This window comes from Cololabis saira, chromosome 20 (assembly GCF_033807715.1).
Source record: "Cololabis saira isolate AMF1-May2022 chromosome 20, fColSai1.1, whole genome shotgun sequence".
Lineage (NCBI taxonomy): Eukaryota > Metazoa > Chordata > Actinopteri > Beloniformes > Belonidae > Cololabis > Cololabis saira.
The window spans coordinates 15,166,932-15,187,477 of NC_084606.1; the positions used below are offsets into that span (position 1 = coordinate 15,166,932).

Here is a 20,546-nt window from a genome sequence, read left to right on the forward strand (position 1 = left end):
GAAACATTTAATGTGTCTTGATTTGTGAGTAGATCCTAGGGTTCTTAAACATCCACTAAGTTATTGCGGTTTAAACTGATGTTGCAGCTGTATTTTCCCCAATAAAACGTGTTCTGAGTTAGAATCATTATATTTCTGTGATGTCTGTGCTGAAAGAAAATCTTGACTATTTTGACTATTAACTTTACACAATGTTAATTTAAAGTACTCACGTTTATCACTAGTTTAAGTCTAACTTTTTTTTTATTCTGACACTGCAAGGTAGGTGTTTTTTTTTTCTCCTGTTCACTTTTCGTATATTACATTATGTAAAGCACCTTGAATTTCCTTGTTGCTGAAATGTGATATACAAATAAACTTGCTTTGCCTTACAAAAAGTGGAGGGACACAGATGAGTCTCTTGCCCACCACATGCTCAGACCACACTGTCTCTTCCTGTGAAGTGATGTGGACCGCCTCATCCCCCCACCCCACCCCCATCCACCCACCCAATCATCTCCACCCTCCTCCGCATCAAACACAAAACACATCCGTCTGCTTTGGAGATAATAAAAATTAATCAGATATACATGAAACGTCATGGATATATAAACTTTATTGAAAAATCTTTCTCCATCCCTCAAATAGAAAATCAAGTGTATCTTCTGACAGCATAGATGACATGAGTCTCCACTGCTCTCTTGTCTTCAGGACTCCTGCTTCCTTTACTATCCGGGAGGAACATCAGTGTTGAGGAGTTCATGTCAGTAGAGACCAGAGTCTGCAAATGAAGCATTCAGAATCACAGACTGAACCCAACACGGAGGCTGAACCTGCACCAGCACTGTTCATCAGTGTCTCATCCAGTATGCTAGACACTTTCTGTCTGTGTAAGACGTCCATATTTACTAAGTGAAGCTTTGAGGATTAACTGGTTGTTTTAACTGCCACCCCTCCCCCATAAGGTCACCTGCCATCAGTTTTCCCAAACTACAGGAATAGCTCAAGTCCTAATTGTATTATGAACTACTCATATCTCATATCTCTTGTAGTTAAAGGTATAGTCCGTAATGTTGGAGAGCTAGCAAGATTTGAAAGTGGCACCTCCTCTAAGCCCCGCCCCCTCCTCCCCCTCCCGTCAACGCTCCGTCCAAAGCCACGCCCCCACAAACTTTGGGGAACGCGCATTTGCAGGCGTCGAGTTTTCCAGGACATTTTGGACAGCAGATTTTCAACAAAACGACCCCATGTCTCATTCACCTGTAAGCGAGGCCGGTTTAGGGGGGGGGGGGCATGCTGTGGCTGTGCCCACCCAAATGTGCGTTCTGCCGACCCAATCAAAGTTATGGGGATCCTTTATTTTTTTATAATTTTATTTTTTTATAAATATAAAAAAATATCACAGAATATCTGTACCATTTCTGATTGGGTAGGCACTGCGCATCATTTTTAGACACAACAATGAACGCATACTGCAAAAGTTGTGTCTCGGCGAAGGGACCCGACGTCCCAGCAAAATGAGCACAACAGAGAAGTGTTCAGAACAGCACACAGCGCACACACTGAAGGCTGATTTATGGTTCTGCGTTACACCAGCGCAGAATGGTGCGCATCGCCGCATACTCTATGCCATAGGGTACGGCGTACCCTACGGCGTAGTCGTGGCAACAGAGCCTGCACAGCACCGCAGCGCACCACAGCGCACCGCAGCGCAGCGCAGCGCACCGCACCGCACCGCACCGCACCGCCACCCGCACCGGCGCTCTCCGCCCTCGCCGGGATGGACACGCCTCCATCCCCATGGACCCCCATACTGGGGAGGTGGTATTTTTGGCTGTGTTTTTTCGTTTTCTGCGCCATTCTTCAGCAAACGTGACTCGAGTGTGTGAAGTTTTCCGGCAAGATTTTCGACGTGACGAGTGCGCGCATGGGACAGAGGGGGGCATGGGCGGGACTTAAAATGAAGGCATCTGATTGGTTCTTTCCCCCCTGCCAAGCCTCTGGTCCTTTGACCAATCCGTGCCATTCGGTGCGCAAAAAACAGATTGGTCAGAGTTTTTACAGGATTAAAGCTGTCAGAGGTCGGATTTTTTTTTTTCCTTTTTCTGAACACATTATTCACTGGCTACTCTCAGGATGGAAGGAACATTTCACCCAGTATAACAATAAATGTTTTTGAATACGATTACAGACTATACCTTTAACGATGAAAAAACACAATAAAAGACTATGGTTCATGAAAAAACAGCTCACCTGGTTTCTAGCAGGGTGCATTTCTTCCTTTGCAGCTTAATGACAACATGTAAAGTCTTGTTAATAAAACTGCACTGAACACATATTTGTGGTGAATTTTTTCCATCACACACGAGGATGTGCAACAAATCACATGCCAGGTTTACCTGTATGAAGCTGCCAAATTTTAACAACCGCTCCAACAAAAGCCGTCATAAAGAAAGCAGTCAGACTGCCCAAAGTCACAGTCAGGAGGTTTGTGTTTCCATCTTCTGCAAGAACAGACGTTAACAATCCAAATAATTATTGTTTATTGATTATGAAACCTGTTCAATTCAGATAATCTTAGTAATTTTTATTCCTGTTTTAAATCTGATTTGTCATTGGATTCATCATAATATGTAAACAGAGTAAAAAATAGATTTCCTATTTTCCGTTCTGTTTCCTTCAGGTTGTTTTCACTCCTTTAGGTTCAGGTTGAAGAGGCAGCAGCTTAAGCAAAGAGGTCCAGACCTCCCTCTAACCAGCCAAACACTCCACCTCCACCAGGAGGATATCGAGGATTTCGAACCCTGACCTGCCTTGGGACTTTCTCCTGGTCGCCCCTGCTATAATCAACTCCTAATGATTGAGGTGTCACGCAGACGTATCAGACGCCTGAAACACATCACTCGGTACTCTCTCCTGGATAACTACATTTGTCACTCCAACACTGTGGTCAAAACTTTTTTCAGCCTCTTGTATTTGCAGTGTTCTGGATCTGGTCAAGTTGGTTTCTGCAGGATCTTTAATGGAGGGAAGTTGAACCCTCCTCGATTACCTCTCTTGAAGCAGATGGCTGTTCTCTCCAATCAACCTGATATTTAACAGTTTTCAGGTGGACACTGATAAAGGCCGGGTTTCCCAGATCCAACCTCTCTTAAGGATTTAAGAGAGGTTCAAAGAAGGTTTGAACTAAGAGAGAACCCTAAGATATGGGTGTTTCCCAGATGACTTCTTAACACCGTTCTTTAGTTTCGCTCTTTCAGAAGCTCTTTGGAGCAGCTGTCCGGTTCTGAAACCAAATCAATCGATGCCAGGCAAATCGATCACCGATCACTATCAGCGCATTTTCACACGCAGCACTGCTACCTAACGCACTAATTCCCTGCTGCCTGTGCGTTATAATGAAAAATTAAGATGATAAATATAATTCAATGACCCTTTTTCATCCAAACGGTGCGTTACTCCGTTATTTCTGGCTACAGTGAGGCTTTTTTTCCCCACACGCAGAAACCGGGAGAAAAGGTGGTGGGCGTGTGTGTGCGTTCAAAAACATGAGTCACAAATCGCAACGTGGAATTACAGCAATCCCTGGTTTTTCGCAGGGGTTATGTTCCAAAAAGAACCCGTGATAAGTGAAATTCTTTTTACAATTATAGAGGGCTTCAGATTGCAGAGATCATCCCCGCCACGCACGTATTCCTGCTCTTCTGATGCTGCTGCATCCCGCAGGTGGGTTTTTCCAAGAGAAGAAAATAGTTATGGGTCGTTGTCTTCGCTCTTTTTTCTTCTGGGCAAAAATATTCTTTAATATAAACCGACACCATTGATTATATTTGAGACTGTAATGAACGATTCATCAAAGGATCCCGTTGATCAGCTGCTGCTTCCCTGTCATCACATAGATGCGCTCGGGCGCGGCGCAGGAGGATCGGTGTCCCGGCTGCCTGGACAGCGCGGTCCGACAGCATGTCCAGGGGACTGAAGTGCTGACGCACGAATGCGTTCATATAAACAGTTCTGCTTCGCGCACGGTGACGCGGTTGATTTGCAGCGAGAACATGCTGTATAGCAGCCAAATTATCAAATAAATGATATTCATGATGATCGTTTTATTTGTGCGTAATGCATAAAGCATATACAGGAACACACTTGTTATTCCTTATTTTTCCCCCCTTTGCTGTCACCAATAAATGCTAAACAATATAAATCTAAAGTATAAAATAGATCAAAACTTGTGCGGGGTGCATTGTTTTAATATCTCATTACTTGGTGTGATATTGATTTGCCTGACGCAGCTGGATCGTGAGTCTTTGTTCACTAAGATGGTTGTAAAGACTGGGTCAGCAGCATCTTTCATTTCCTTCTTAATGAAAGAGATACTTAAGCTAAGAGCGACTCTGGGAAACGCGATTTTCTTTCACAGGCTCCTTAAGAAGGTTTGAAAGAAGTCTTTCGCTGTTAAGAACTACTTAACTGATCTGGGAAACCCGGCCAAAGACATTGTTGAGCTGATGTTTGTTGGGAGCAACTGATACTGAAGTAAAAGAAGACGAGGAACTGGTTGACTTCCTGAAATTGTAGTTGGATGTTTTTGATGTTTGACGTTACGTTGTTTGTTTCATAATATTTCATTTTGTTAACAGGGGCCCAAACCAACAAGAAGGAAAATGCCAAAAAGTCATAGGAGGTTATAAATATTGGTTCGACTTGTTAAATTATATGTTAGGCTCAAAACAAAATGTTCAACACCATCATCTAACCCTTAATTTCAGTGATGAAATCCACTTCATATTTGCCTGTAAAGAAAAAGAAATACTGTATTCATGCTTTTGTCACAAGAAAAACTCCACAGATAAAGATCAGACATAAACACACTCTTACCTGCAACGATTAATTCTGTTGCATTAGAAATTACTGTATGTAGATGTATGTAGAATCCACAGAAATACAACCCAGAGTCAGATAAATCCACTCGATTGATTTTTAGGAAGATGGTGCTGATGTTGGAACTCATCTCAAATTTTCCATCTAGATATCCATCACAGAATGAAGCAGGGCGATCAAGATAGAACATGGAGGAGATGCAGCTGGGTTTAGATCGGTTGACCACTCTGAACCAGACTGTATGAGTTTGATCCATAGAAATGTTGGAGCACAGCAGAGTGACATTTTCACCAGACTGGACCTCCAGAGTCTGCGACTGACACACCCAGACTGAAACGAACAGCAGAAACATAATCAGATCCACATTTAAGCATAGAACAACTACTGTATTAGTTTAACACTATTTTGAAAGTTAAACAGGAAAAGCTTGTTCATACATTAATGCTATTGATATTGCAAATAAAGAAGATACTTACTGTGGATGTAGAAAAAGAAAACTGCTGTTAAGATGAAGCTCCTCATTCTGCGTGTAACTTTCACAGCTTGGCCACTCTGTAGTCTAAAGGGCGTTTCAAGGGATGTGGTTTTAGAAAGTTCATGTTTAAAGGCTTGAGTTTTCCGCAACTTAACGTCTGTAACAGTTAAAGTTTACTATAAAGTTTTCTTAAAAAAAACACATAGAAATGAATCAGAGACTTATTCTGACTGAGTTTGTAAGTCAGGCACAAAACTCGGTTAAAAGTACGAGATGAAAGATCAAGTTAACAACTTTATCTGGTGTGCATTTGGACAAATAGTTCTCGAGGGGCTGATATTCCCAAAGAAAAAAAAAGTAACAATAAATGAAAGTGTGACTGCAGACAGGAGCAGTTATTAATGTTTGAAGTAAACTTACTGATTCTGAGGACAGCAGGTCACCAGATTCTCCTGACTCCCTTATAGTGGAGAACATTTATAATAGCCTCCCATAAACAGCTGAGATAGACGCCAGCACTTTCCTGTGACCTGACAAGAACCGATAGACAGATAGGTGATTGATCCACAAATTATGATTTGAGCTCATATGTATTTCCTAGATCCTTAGGGCATGAAATGCATCAATCTTAAAGAGCAAGTAAAATAGGACCGTCAGGAGCAACGTTTTAAAGCAGTGAGGTTAGTTGGCGATGAACATCAGCTCCAGAATCTGAGAGTAATAGTCTGCAGAGATTCAGTGTAGTGAAGACTTCACTGCTGGACTCCAAAATTTCCCTGAGTCCAGCTCAAACAGACAGGTTCAGAGATAAAATATAAAATCTCTTAAAAATAATAAGTCTCACGGCACAGATGTGTTTCCGGGAGAATATCATAAATGTTTTGTAGAAGAGATCATACCGGTGTTATCCGGTGTTTTTTAGTTTATCAGTCAGAATAAGGCTGTAAGTGATCTGGTGGAGAAATGTGGCGGCTGCTGCCACGTCATGGACACACCAGTGTCTTGAAGGTCTTCATGACTACAGGCCCACGGGCTTGTAGTCATTCAGACCAGTGAGGGTGGGTTTGTTGGGGACCGGAATGATTGTGAAAAGTTTGAATCATGAATGGACTTCGCACAGCTCAAGGAATCTGTTGAAGATTTGGGTGAAGATGGGGGCCAGCTGGTCAGCACAGACTTTCAGGCAGGAGGGTGACACACCGTCTGGGCCGGGTGCCTCACTGGTCTTCCATCTGAGGTAAAGCTGACAGACATCCTCTTGACAGAACTTGAGTGCTGGTGGGGGTCAAAGAGGAGAGGTGGCAGCAGGCCCGGGTCTACGAGGGTGCAAAAGCATGCATTGCACCCTCAGTTTATGTGTTTGCATGCTCAGTTGAAAAGACGAAAGGAAAACTGACAAATGCGTGCACGTCAGCCTGATTTATGGTTCCGCGTTAAATCGACGGCGTAGCCTACGGCGTAGGATATGCGGCGACGCGCACCATACGTTCGCGTCACCGCGTATCCTACGCCGTAAGCTCTGCGTTGGTGCAACGCGGAACCATAAATCAGCCAGTGCTGCTCTCTGCTGCTCCGTTAACACAAAGTAACGATGGATATTCAGAAGTGGTTCAAACACAACGACGCAAGCAAGTTTACAGGACTGTATCAGAAAATTAGAATATTGTGATAAAGTCCTTTATTTTTCTGTAATGCAGAATAATGCAATTAAAAAAAAAAAGGTCATACATTCTGGATTCATTACAAATCAACTGGAATATTGCAAGCCTTTTATTATTTTAATATTGCTGATTATGGTTACAGTTTAAAATTAAGATTCCCAGAATATTCAAATTTTTTGAGATAGGATATTTGAGTTTTCTTAAGCTGTAAGCCATGATCAGCAATATTAAAATAATAAAAGGCTTGCAATATTTCAGTTGATTTGTAATCAATCCAGAATGTATGACATTTTTGCATTACAGAAAATAAAGAACTTTATCACAATATTCTAATTTTCTGAGACAGTCTTGTATATTTATGGTTAAATTTTTTTTGTTGCTGTTTTATTTTCTGTTGCTAGATTGTCTGATGGGTGAGGTAGTCCAGACTAAATGTAGCATTTTCTTTGTTCTGCAGCGATATTGCAAAAATGCACTTGAAATACACTTCAAATATTCTTGTTTTGCTATTATTATTCTGCTGGAAATTATGGGAATATGGGGATGCATAATTTAGTGTTGAATAACGTGCCAGGCATGTGCACCCCCTCTGATCTGAAATGCACCCCTAGTCATCATTTTCTAGAACCGGCCCTGGGTGGCAGAATGACAGGGGGTGGAGGTGAGTCTGTAATGACTGAGGGGGGGAGAGGTGTGAATGTGTCGAACCTGCAGTACAACTCATTCAGCTCGTCAGCCAGTTGATGGTTCACTGCAATATTGGGGGATGGTCTCCTGTAGTTGGTGATGTTCTGCAGGCCTCTCCACACTGATGCTGGGTCGTTGGCTGAAAGGCTGTTTCTGATCTTTTTTGTAAAGCCCCTGTTGGCTACTTTCACCTCCGTTGTCAGTGTGCCCCTGGCTTGGTTATACAGGACTCTGTCCCCACTTCTGTAGGCCTTCAGAGGGGTGAATGAGCAGGTGCATGCACTGCAGAGATTGCCTGCCTGAAATAACTCCCAGGGTTGTATCATAAAATAAACTTTAAAAGTTAAAAAAAAAATGGCTGCAATAAAACAAAGAGGGAAAAATTTAAAGAGGTCTGAATACTTTCCGTACCCACTGTGTATATACTGTATATATATAAATACATTACAGACAAAACGTTTGGAAACACCTTGTAATTCAAACAAATGGGGAAGTGTGTCCAAACTTTTGGTCTGTACTATATATAAACTTAAACTTTATTAATATATATAGCACCTTTCATGCAGATAAAATGTAACACAAAGTGCTTTACATTAAAAAGAGAAAGGAAACAATCCGCCATATTATTCCCTCACAGACATGTCGAGATCACTAAAGAAAGCCCTTTTAATATGGCCAAAGATATGGTACGGCTTTGATTTTATTTAGTTCAAATGTAAATTCTCTTCAACAAAGCAGGTGAATAAACACCATTTGTTTTAAATAACCGTTTATTTAACAGAAATGTATAACGTTAATGAGTGTAAGCAGTGTCCCGTTTATTTAATTCTGTCTTACATTTATTTTTATTTCTATTTCTATTATGAAGATACTGAAATTAAGGTGAAGAACGAGCACCATTTTTTTTTTTTTTAACTTCTCTTTATTGAGGTTCTGACAGCATTACAAGCATATCTGTTCAGCACTTTTATAGAACCACTTTTTTTTTTTTTTCCCTCCCCAAAATTGAACATTTTAATGGGAGAACACAACTCAGCAGGACACACTAAACAGACATAATACCCCAGTAAGGAAAAAAAAAAAAAAAAGACAAAACAAAAAGTAGTAGTGGGGCAGAGTAAGACAGATACGGAAATAATAAAAACTAGACAAAACAAAACACACACCATCAGGCTGGCATAATGATATTGCTAGGGCATGCTGTAATTATTTCACATCATGTTAGCTAGGTAAACCAAAGTTCACTCCAAGGGGGTCCACTTTGTCCAGAACGGGCTGCCATATCTTGATAAATCCCTTGACATTGTCGTGGAGGGTATAGGTCAGTTTTTCCAGAGGGAGTACTCTCAGTACTTCCTTATACCAATCGTCCAGTGTCGGAGCATCCTTGGAAATCCAGAAAGTGAGAATAACCTTCCTTGCTATGTACAAGAGTATTCCAATCAATTTAGCATTGTGGGCATTTCTTGCACTGTCTGCTTTAGCTGCCAAAACATACTGCAGAGGTGACAGTTCTAAATCATATCCAACCAAAGTAACCACTTCATCCTTCACTTCTCCCCAGAACTTTTGTACCTTTACACATTTCCAAAACATATGTACATATGTGCCCACTTCAGTGTCAGATTTAAGGCAGTTAGGAGAGGCCAGACCGAGTCTGCTCCTCAGTAGTGGACGAGCACCAATTTTAATGCAAATGTTTTTTTAAATTAGCTGTAATGTAGCACACGTGATATATTTACATGAAAGTGCAATAAAAAAAAAATTGGACTAAACTCATTGAATAATCATGATGAATGATCCTGATCACAATATTAATAAAAATAATCGTGATTATCATTTTGGCCATAATCGTGCAGCCCTAACTAGATGTACTGAAACAAGCAGAGATATGATTTTCCCATTTTTCTCCACTTTGTATTTCTTTTTTTGGAAGTGGTGTTACACATTCCATCATACCATTCTTGTACATGTACCGACAAAACAAAGATGCCTGAAACTGATTACCTGTGTGATCAGAAGCTAAATTTACACTTGGAACATTTAACTTAGAAGGGATGAAAAGGTGCAACTGCTATCATCCCACAAATAATTGTATTATTTTATTTGAAAGATATTCTTTGTTGTTTTTTTTAAAGAACCAAATGCGACAATTGTGTCATGATTTTAGTTTTCATACATTTGGCCTTCATGTTGACAGATTACAGAAATGTCCTGTACTGTACTTTTCATGAATGCGTAAAACCAACAAACCAAACTGGTTCAAGATAAAAGTGAAATCAAACTGCAGCAAAAGAGCTTTAGTAAAACCCCACAGCAGGGAATGTGCACAGAGGACACGAACCTTGAACCACGACATCTGACTGTTAGGAGGATTTCAGTGAGGACGGTCAGTAAAGTGTACCTTTATTAATTCTGAACATCATATTTTGGCATGTAGTTAGGTCATTCTTTTGGTTTTCTGTATCAGTTTCTGAAAATACAATTCAATGACCAAAGGAAACGCTTTCAGAAACATAATGTTATTAAACTGTGGTTTATGTTTAAGATGTTTCAGTTATTCTATAAACTGATTTAACAAATGAGTATTTGTTAGAAAGAGTCTTGAATTGTAAAATTTGACATCATCTTCATTATTCAAACGGTGCAGAACTCGTGGCAACAGAAGTTCTTTTTTGTCCCTGTTATTGTATTTTGATGCAGTGATTTGAACAGCAGACAAGTTACAACTGGAGGAGACACTGATATTTACCCAAAGCAAGTTTCCGTTCTGATTTCTAAAATCTTGGAGGGAGAGTTAAACTGACTTCAACTCTCCTTTGTTGAAAACATACAGCTTTTATATATAGACCACTGAGATCAAAGATATTGAATTAAATATTTAAAATGAGAACAAAAAGTTTATGTAATACAAACTGCTGACCTTGATTGATACCATGATTTATACTTAATACAATAATTTTAATGAGTCCTGTTAAATGTATACGACACTCCTGGTTTATTCCACACAGACATGTCTGAAGGTGATCTGAAGTCTGAGATAGTGAATCATAGACTGCGTTTACATGCAGTCAATAACCCTTTTAAAACCCGAATATTGGCAATAACCCGAATTTGCACGGCCATGTAAACACCAATAACCCCTTTGAATAACCCGAATTTGCTCATATTCTGGTTTTTAAAAGACAGAAATATTTTGTGCATGTGTAAAACATTTTTGTAGCTGTGGAATTAATTCGTCTGTGTGCAACATTGGATATACAAAGCTACAAACTTTTTTTACAAAAGCTACAAACTTTTTTTACAACTACCAATTATGGCGAATTATGGCACAGTTTTGACGTGCCAATAATAAGAGCCAATCAGCGATCTTTGGCACGGGTTTCAAAGCGTTTCTGGAATGTTGAATGTCAATGTCTCTGAAACACTTTTTTCCAAAAAGACACAGGGCCACAGTTACTTAACCAGCCCCACCCCCATTTTATGCATTACCATATTTTATACATTACGTTACCTCTTCTTAAAACTTCATAAACTGGTTTGGTTTATTTTAATACTTTAATACTTTAAAAAACTTTTAAGTTTTAAGTTAAGTGTTTTCATAATAATTCAGATGTTTATGGAAGGTAAAGGCAAGTGATGACTGATTACTCTCTGTTTATAATGTCCTCACAACTCTAACTTCTTCTCTTTCTCGCCAAACAGACACAATGACCTGGAAAAATATACATAAGAAGAAAATCTTTGTCCTCATTGTTGCCTTTGCTGTCAGTCTTGCATTGCAGCAAATGAGCACCCACAAGTGGTGAGTGACTGAAATTCTTTGAAAACACTGAAGACTGAGACTGCGAGTGTGTGTGTGTGTGTGTGTGTGTGTGTGTGTGTGTGTGTGTGTGTGTGTGTGTGTGTGTGTGTGTGTGTGTGTGTGTGTGTGTGTGTGTGTGTGTGTGAGTGAGTGAGTGAGTGAGTGAGTGAGTGAGTGAGTGAGTGAGTGAGTGAGTGAGTGAGTGAGTGAGTGAGTGAGTGAGTGAGTGAGTGAGTGAGTGAGTGAGTGAGTGAGTGAGTGAGTGAGTGAGTGAGTGAGTGAGAGAAGGAATTTTAAAAAACTTTTATTTTAAAAACCAAAGAAAGCTTCAAATCATTGAAGCTATCACAAAATAAAACCTGTACAACACCAAACAACTACAAAGCTCAACAATTTTACACCAACACATCATTACATATTAAAAACCAGCTCATCATCAACCACGGAACAAATAATATCATTATAGCACCACCTCATGATAAAATCCTCCATATTGCTTATTACCTTAAAAAATATAAAGTTGACCCAGACTATGGCTTAGACTTGAAATAAAAACAGGTAACGCTTCCTGTCCTGACCTGTCCTCCACCCTGTTTCTCCTACTGCAATAAATAGAAATTTTGGCCTCACCTGTCAGCACGTTCAATAGCTGCCACTTAGAGGAGTCTGACTTCCTGTAGCCAGCTCCTAGGATGAATGCAGCTTTCGACCACTTCACCCCAAACAGATTAAAAACAGTTTCAAGTACAGTGAACAGGTTAAAAAGTCTACTGCGTGCATAAAAACAATGAAACACAGTTTCAACCTCAGCACAAAACGGACATTGGTGTGAAACAGTGGGATTAATCATAGAGATAAAACTGTTCACTGCAATGGCTCCATGTAATACTCTCCACTGGAGGTCCCCAGCCCTTTTTTTCAGAGGTGGTTTGTATAAAACCCTCCAAACCGGTTTTACCCCACTGTCCACACCCAGTGTCTTTCTCCGCATAGTGTCAGTTCTTCCATTCAGTTTGTTTTTGTTCAGTGCCTTTACGCACTGATTGTAGACTTGTTTACCAGTCACAGTGTAAAAATCCACAAAGTCGTAATCCTCATTGTTAAAAAAGGCACCTGAAAGTCCATCTAAAATCGGAGCGAAGCCCAACTCCGGAAAAGGATCGTCCTCTTTGGGAAAGTTCACTCCGTCCCCGTAATCCAGCATCTCGTCCACTGTCAGTCTCCCAGCCCACATTTTTAAAATGTTCCTACTCTGTCGAATAGACCTTAATCCAAGGAAAGCAACCACAGCCGGGGCATCTGTTAGTCCAGGACCAGCCACCTCCATGACTCTCCTCGGGGTGACAGCCCCCGAGGTGCAGAGCATGCTGGTGAGAAACGGTGTTGTGCTGTCCTGGATGACCAGTCTGGCACCATTGATAAGAGGCTCTTCTAAAAGCCAATGCAGCGAGCTTGTAGGTTCTGTTCTATTCCATTTAAAAAGGTGCCATGTTTTAAAAAGTGACTGATAAAAAGGAGGTAAAACACATACATTAAAAAACTCAGAACCCATTAAAAACAGTGCAATGTCAAGACCCAGGCCATCTGTCCTCCTCAAGATGCTGCTAGCCAGCTCCCTCCAAACAACATCTCTTGGTCCTACGAGGTACCTCTGTACAAACTGTAGTCTAAAAGTGGCCACTCTACTCTCCACATTTATCAGTCCTTACCCCCCCTCCTCCCTTGGCAAAAACAAAATGCTTTGTGGAACCCAATGCTGCTTGTCCCAGAAGAAGTCAACTAAAATGCCCTGGAGCCTCATTTATAAAAGAGTGCGTAGGATTCATACTAAAAGTGTACGTGCGCTCAAAAGCCGAAAATGGCGTGCGCACAAAAAAATCCTGATTTATAAAACCATGTGCACGCACACTTGCACGCAATGTTCGCTTTATAAATCACAGTCCAGCTGAAAGGTTCCGCACGTGAATTTGCCTCATACCCCGCCGTCTACACGCCCACTTTTTACCATGAATGGGCAATGCAAACTACTTGATGACTGTATTTGCAGTCAGCTGAGCATGCGCAGCGCCTGCCTGCAATCTGTTTCTGCTGTGCATTAGGATGAATGAGACGTGTCGAGCCAGGCAACCGTGCCACTACATTTCACGGAGACTGAGATTGAGTGATCAGGGTCTGTTTCAGCTGGTCTTTGTACCGCAGCTTTGCGCCACCGGGCTTCCTGTTTGCTGACAAAATCTGTCCATAAAGCACCTGACGAGGCAAGCGGCATCCAGGCATCCGGATAACATGACCAACCCATCGGCCTCAGGGCTAGTGCTGCCTCTATACTGATGGACTCAGTGCGGTGGAGGATGTCAGTGTGCGGGACGCGGTCCTGCCAAGTGATGCCAAGAATGCGCTGTAGGCATCTGATGTTGAATGCATCAAGGCGCCTGACGTCGGTAAACAGTCCAAGCTTCTGACCCATATAGCGGTGTAGACATGCACACTGCCCTGTAGACAGCAACTTTCGTCTGTGTTCGTAGATGGTTGTTTTCAAACACGCAAGAGATGATACAGTAAAAGCAGATCAGATAAATATGATGGCCCAAGACCGTTAAGACACTTAAAAACCAGTAAAAGAACCTTAAAATCAATCCTGAAACGGACGGGGAGCCAATGCAGCGATTTTAAAACAGGTGTAATGTGCTCCCGCCCTCTGGTCCTCGTCAGCACGCGAGCGGCTGAGTTCTGTAATAGCTGTAGGTTATTAATACTCTTTTTAGGAAGACCAGAGAGCAGGGCATTACAATAATCTAAACGACTAGAGATAAAAGCATGCATCAGCACCTCCGTGCTGGCCTGAGAGAGAAACGGGCGGACTCTGGCTATGTTCTTAAGATGGTAAAAACCTATTTTCGTAATATTCTTTATGTGTGGAATAAAAGTGAGCTCAGAGTCAAAAATAACACCCAGGTTCTTTACACGTTGCGAAAGTTTAAAATCTTGTAGTTTTGGTAAAAGTTTCTCTCTCTGGCCTTCAGGACCAATAACTAAAACCTCTGTTTTGTCCTGGTTGAGCTGTAGGAAATTATCTGCCATCCATGACTTAATATCTAAAATACAGTTAAAAAGGGCATCAAGTGGCCCTGTGTCATCAGGAGACACGGCGATGTAAAGCTGTGTGTCGTCAGCGTAACTGTGGAAGCTGATGCCGTATCTCCTGATGACGTCCCCCAAGGGAAGCATGTAAAGGTTAAAAAGAAGCGGACCTAAAATTGACCCTTGGGGGACCCCACACTTAATTTCATGCATTCTGGAGGAACATGTATCCAAACTTACAAAGAAAGATCGATCTGTGAGATAGGAGCGGAACCAGTTAAAAACAGCACCAGAGAGGCCCACCAGGTGCTTCAGTCTGTTTAATAAAATGTGATGGTCTACTGTATCGAAGGCGGCACTAAGATCCAGTAGAACCAAGACTGTCAGTTTGCGGTTATCTAAATTGCACCTGATGTCATTTAAAATCTTTAAAAGGGCTGTCTCGGTGCTGTGGTTCATCCTAAAGCCAGACTGAAATTTCTCTGAAATATTGTTTCTTATTAAAAAATAATTTACTTGGTTAAAAACCAGCTTTTCTAAAATCTTACTTAAAAAGGGTAAGTTGGATACAGGTCTGTAGTTATTAAAAATGCTGTGATCTAAATTACTCTTCTTCAGAAGGGGCTTCACCACCGCCATTTTAAAGGCGGCAGGGAAGACACCCGTCTGAAGAGAGTAATTTACTATATTTAAAATATGTTCCTCAAAGAATTCATAAAATGTCTTTAAAAGTGATGTGGGAATGGGATCTAAAAGGCAGGTTGTTGGGTTTACCTGGGAGAAAACTCGACCAAGTGTCCTCGCATCAACCAGGGCAAAACTCTCCAGTGTTTCCTCGGGTAAAAGCAACTGTCCAGATGTGTTAAAAATGACATTTTGATGTGGTAAAAGACTGGACCTAATGTTGTCAATTTTACTTCTGAAGTGGTCTGCAAAATCCTCACAAAGATTGTCTGTTGGTGGTTGTGAGGAATTCTTAAAATGTACATTTGTTAAAAGATCGAAGGTGGAGAAAAGAAATTTAGAATTGTTTTTATTGTCTGTAATGAGTTTTGAGAAATGGGCAATTCTTGCTTGTTTGACGGTTTTATTGTAGGATTTGAGTTGATCACGAAATATCTGATAATGTATTGTAAGTTTGCTTTTTCTCCACCTTCTCTCAGCACTCCTGCATTTTCTTTTTGATTTTTTGACTTCCTCAGTTCTCCATGGGGGTGTAGGCTTAGTTTTTATGGTTTTCGTTAAAAGTGGAGCAACTGAGTTCAGAGTGGATTCTAGTTTCCTGTTAAAATTATCAACAATAAAATCACATGATGCAGGTAAAACATCAGCAGGAGTGCTCTGTAAAATCTCAATAAAATTTGCAGCCACTTCAGAAGTTAGGTAGCGTTTCCTCACCGTTCTCATCGAGGCTTCCTGATGATTAAGACTGGTGATGTTAAAAAACACGCAGTAATGGTCAGACACAGCCAGATCGACAACAGAGGACACACCGGTGGACAGGCCATAGGTTATGACTAGGTCCAGGGTGTGTCCTCTGTTGTGAGTCGGCTGTGTGACATGTTGGGTAAAATCCATGCAGTTTAAAAGGTTTAAAAATTCTCTCGACAGTGGGTCGGAGGTATTGTCAATGTGTAGATTAAAATCACCAGTTATTAAAATTCTGTTGTAAGTGGTATGTATGATTGATAAAAGCTCTGAAAATTCACTGATAAAAACAGTGGAGTGATGGGGTGGTCTATAAACAGTTAAACAAAGAATAGGAGGACTGCTAAAAACAAAGGCAAGGTGTTCAAATGAGGAGTAGTTGTTAAAAGAGACCTCCTTTGTAGCTAATATGTTTTTAAAAATTGAAGCTGTGCCGCCTCCCTTTCTAACACCCCGTGTAGTAAATAAAAAATTAAAATTTGGTGGAGAAGCCTGGATGAGGGAAAATGCAGCGTCCGTGCCAAGCCATGTCTCTGTTAAAAGAATACCATCAAGTTTATGATGCACAATAAGATCATTTAAAATAAAGGTTTTGTTTAAAAGAGAGCGCACGTTCAACACAGCCAAGTTAATGTCTGTGTTGGACGTGCGCTCACGACCACAACGTACCGGGTTGATAAAAACAAGATTGTCTCTGTTAAAACCAGTGGGTCTGTGGATCTGACGGGGAAAACGGGTGGTGACCAGGGGATGAATTGGTTGAGGATCTGGTGTGTGGGTGGCGCCAGATGTAGCTGGTTTTATGGAAGAATTATCTGGTAGGGGTGGCAATGATGACTGTGACCTGTGGGGGAAGCTGGAGAGGGGGGCAGTGCTGTGAGCGGCTGGCTCCACAGGTGAAGAGGAAGACTCCGGGCCAGAGCTGGGAGTGTGGGTGTGGCCAGAAAATAGTCACTCCCGTGGAGCCGACAGAACCGCGTGCTGAATGTTTGCAGTCAACACGCGGCCCCCCAGCCTATTTGGGTGAAGTCCGTCGGGTCTGTAAAAGGAGGGACGATTCCAGAAAAGATTAAAATTGTCGATAAAACCACTGTTAAGAGCTCTGCAGGTGTTCTGAAGCCAAGAGTTCAGATAGAGCAGCCTGCTGAAGCGCCATGCTCCGCGGGACAGCGTTGGAAGCGGGCCGCTGATAAAAATGGACTTCCCACAGTTTTTAAGGAAGGTGAACAGCTCATTAAAATCATTTTTTAAAAGCTCAGAGCGCGGTTTGGAGCAATCATTGAATCCCACATGGACAATGACGCGAGCAATGGTGGATGGAGCAGACTGTAGCAGAGCGGGGAGTTTCCCTAGAATCACCGGGACTGTGGCTCCAGGGAAGCAATGCGTGGCTGCGTTGAAGAACCTAATGTTCCGGGATATTGAGTCTCCCACGATCAGTGCGTTTGGGGAGAAGAGGGGGCGAGGAGAAGAAGGTTGTGGGGACTCACGGTTGGAGGATGCAGGGTCCCCGCTGGGTGCCCGGGTAGACGGGTGAGGTGGTGAGGCTGTGGCCGCGGCATCAGACGAGGAACGGGGATTTCCTGCCGGCTCCGGACGAGGACGAGGAGGGCCACCGGAGCCGGATTGTGGCAAATCTTGCCACAATCCGGCCTCAAGCTCCTTTAAGCGTTATTTCAAATTAAAATGTGTATACATTTTACTATGTAGAAGAGCTGGAACATTTCTATTTTTATAATTTCAAACATGTTAACCTTCCTCTCCTACCAACTACCTTTTTTACATCTTTATCTGTCCCACTGCCTGCACTGTGTGGAATTATGTTTTTAGGTTACCATTCTATCTCAAACATTTTTACTCTAAAGCTAATCTATTTCAAATTCATTATTTTTTCTACCATCAGGACCATGGAGACCTTCCACTTTGGATGTCCTACCCTCCGTACTCACCCAGCCCCAGGCCTGAAACCAAAACACACCAACATTGTGTTCCTCAAGACTCACAAAACTGCAAGCAGCACTATGCAGAACTTGCTGTTTCGTTTTGCGGAGCGTAACAACCTGACGGTGGCGTTGCCTATACAGTCCTGTAGGCACCAGTTCTGTTATCCAAGTATTTTCAAATCTGACTTTGTCCATCCACACACACTGCCAGCAAACATAATCACGAACCATATGCACTTCAGTAAGACCGCTTTACAAGACCTGATGCCGAACAACACAATATATGTCACAATTATAAGAGAGCCAACCTCCATGTTTGAATCATTATTCACTTACTGCAGAAACAGCTGTCAGAGCTTCAAAAGGGTCCTCAATGGTTCATTGGAGGCTTTCTTAAATAATCCCTTAAACTACTACCGACCAGAAGAGGGAGATTCTATGTATGCACACAACAGCTTAACTTTCGACTTGGGAGGAGACAAAGATCGTCCACCAACAGATGTGACGTATGCACAAGCCTTTGTGGCAGAGGTGGAACAAGTGTTCTCTTTGGTGATGATTTCAGACTATTTTGATGAATCTCTAGTTCTCCTTCGGCATCTCCTCTCTTGGGATTTAGATGACATTCTGTATCTCAAGCTCAACATGCGGGCAGCAACTTCTAAGAAGAGCTTGACACCAGGTCTTTCTGCAAAAATCCGTGCCTGGAATTCCATAGACGCGTACCTTTATGACCACTTTAATGCCTCACTGTGGCGGAAACTGTCAGCTCTAGGTCTAGCCTGTGTGTCGAGGGAGGTGCAACTCCTTCAGCAGCACCAAGAGAGGGTGATGAGAGACTGTTTTGGTGGAAATAAGCCACTTTTCCGTATTGGTGCCGATATCAAAAACGCAGCTCTCCGCCCCTGGAAGCCTAATAAAGATGTTGACATAGTTGGTTACGACCTCCCTGCAAATATCAGCCATGAGATGCGGGAGATCTGCCTCAAATATATCATGCCGGAACTATCATACACAGAAATGCTTCTTCGTTCCCAGTCACAGCGGTACCTTGAAAACCATCGGATTCAGAGTCCCCCTAAGTCACAAAATCTCCAACAGCCCAAACAACCTATTCTGCCTCGGGATTCTCAGGTCCGTCCCAATCAACCACCAGCCCCTGGTGCTTACGACCCTGTTTCAGTGGTAGTCAAATCAACCCTAAACCCTGTAGCAGAGATCAAAAAGGTAGAGGATAAACCTTGAAAAATATTCAGGCCCCCTTCCTGAGCATTCGTTCAGGCCGTCAAATAAAAAAATCAATAATTTTTTTTATCAATCCAGTAAAAGGTTTTTAGTCTTAGCTCTAGATCACAGGGGAGTGAAGATCAACTTAGGATGGGTGACTTTGCTAAGGCTGGTAGGTGGAGTCGTTAGGATCTTGAACAGTCAACACAGTCAACATGAGTGATCCAATTTAATAGACTATGCAAATATTAAAATAGTTATTTAATTTACCGGTACTCAAATGAGCAGCCAACAAATATGCTTGTTTGTGAGACTGTGGTTTAAAGGAAGACTCAAGTGTTTTCAAGTCTAGAACAAAATATAGATGAATAGGGGTTGGCTCTCTCTCTAGCAGAGAAAAGGGAATTTAAACTATTGGAGCTAGAGGACTATTGGACCAATAAAAGTGTATTTCCCCAAACTTTGCTGGCATGTTGTTGTGATCAAAACAAAAGGCAAATCCAAGATGGTCAAGGCCTCTTAACTTCTTTATCTGATAACTAGTAGATAACAGAAACTTTTGCATTGCCATACGTACATAACAACACAAAATATTTTGGGCAAGATTTGATGGAATTACTGTATGCATTTTTCTTATAAGGGGTTATAAGAGGCTAAAGAGTCCCAGGGTTACTGTATGTATTTATTTTTACCTGTTATTCTTGAGAAAAAGAAAAATGAAAGAGTTTTTCTAAAGAAGTTTATGATGATTTATGAAGAATCTTTTTAAGTGAAAGTTGTTCCTTCCTTCCCACCAACACAACAGTCCCATTTGTTGTTTATACAGCAATTCATTTGGGTTTCGTTACCATAGTAACACAAAACCTATTCTTTCCTATGGGGGAGCATAGGAATGAATGCAATACAACCAGAACCACTGCGAACACAACCACATTAACAACCCTTACCCACACCCCCTGCTACCACAAGCTTCGCATAGGGTGTGGTTTATTGGCCAAACAGAACCAAGGGGTGTGACTCATTGACCACCCCAAACACAACAATTACTACCCCAAACAACAGCAGTAAGAGGCGACAAATGGGCAGTACGGTGTGCCCGTAGCAAAATTTCTTGAAATTTTCTAGTAATTTTTACAAAGCAACAGCATTATAAATCTGTAAATTATGAAAGAAGTTAAATGTGTGGCTATTATAGAACTATCTACAAATGTATATTAAAGACAATGGTTTAGTGTTCTTTTTTGGCACATCTAGCATTTCTTGCTTTACGCACACAATGCAGAGGCATAAGCCCTAAAGCTATGATTTCATACTCAGTTATTGCCGGGGGGTGAAATAGAAGCAGGTGTAAGTAAGTAAGTAAGTTTTGTTTAAATCTG

General features: G+C 41.6%; 2 protein-coding genes across 2 annotated transcripts; one reads left to right on the plus strand and one right to left on the minus strand.

The window, feature by feature from the left end:
- Positions 1 to 614: 614 nt before the first annotated feature.
- LOC133420458 (uncharacterized) lies at positions 615 to 5,382 on the minus strand. The gene is made up of 6 exons (XM_061710152.1): positions 5,337 to 5,382; positions 4,858 to 5,190; positions 4,737 to 4,772; positions 2,379 to 2,483; positions 2,233 to 2,267; positions 615 to 760 (listed from the first exon to the last, which is right to left on the minus strand). The coding sequence occupies exons 1-6, from the start codon at positions 5,380 to 5,382 to the stop codon at positions 632 to 634; spliced, it is 684 nt and encodes a 227-aa protein (XP_061566136.1). The 3' UTR covers positions 615 to 631.
- A 4,640-nt stretch (positions 5,383 to 10,022) lies between these two features.
- LOC133420774 (galactose-3-O-sulfotransferase 3-like) lies at positions 10,023 to 19,204 on the plus strand. Its single transcript, XM_061710601.1, has 3 exons — positions 10,023 to 10,072; positions 11,389 to 11,488; positions 17,901 to 19,204. The coding sequence occupies exons 2-3, from the start codon at positions 11,394 to 11,396 to the stop codon at positions 19,183 to 19,185; spliced, it is 1,380 nt and encodes a 459-aa protein (XP_061566585.1). The 5' UTR covers positions 10,023 to 10,072; positions 11,389 to 11,393; the 3' UTR covers positions 19,186 to 19,204.
- Positions 19,205 to 20,546: the final 1,342 nt, after the last annotated feature.

Bases quoted from the DNA above. Each gene is read 5' to 3' on its own strand.
- LOC133420458 (XM_061710152.1), bottom strand. From the start codon at position 5,382: ATGAGGAGCTTCATCTTAACAGCAGTTTTCTTTTTCTACATCCACA. The intron at 2,484-4,736 runs GTTAGATGATGG...CTGTTCTTGCAG, and splicing joins TTTCATCACTGAAATTAAGG to AAGATGGAAACACAAACCTC. The intron at 2,268-2,378 runs GTAAACCTGGCA...GTTGTCATTAAG, and splicing joins AATTTGGCAGCTTCATACAG to CTGCAAAGGAAGAAATGCAC.
- LOC133420774 (XM_061710601.1), top strand. From the start codon at position 11,394: ATGACCTGGAAAAATATACATAAGAAGAAAATCTTTGTCCTCATTGTT. The intron at 11,489-17,900 runs GTGAGTGACTGA...TTCTACCATCAG, and splicing joins CAAATGAGCACCCACAAGTG to GACCATGGAGACCTTCCACT.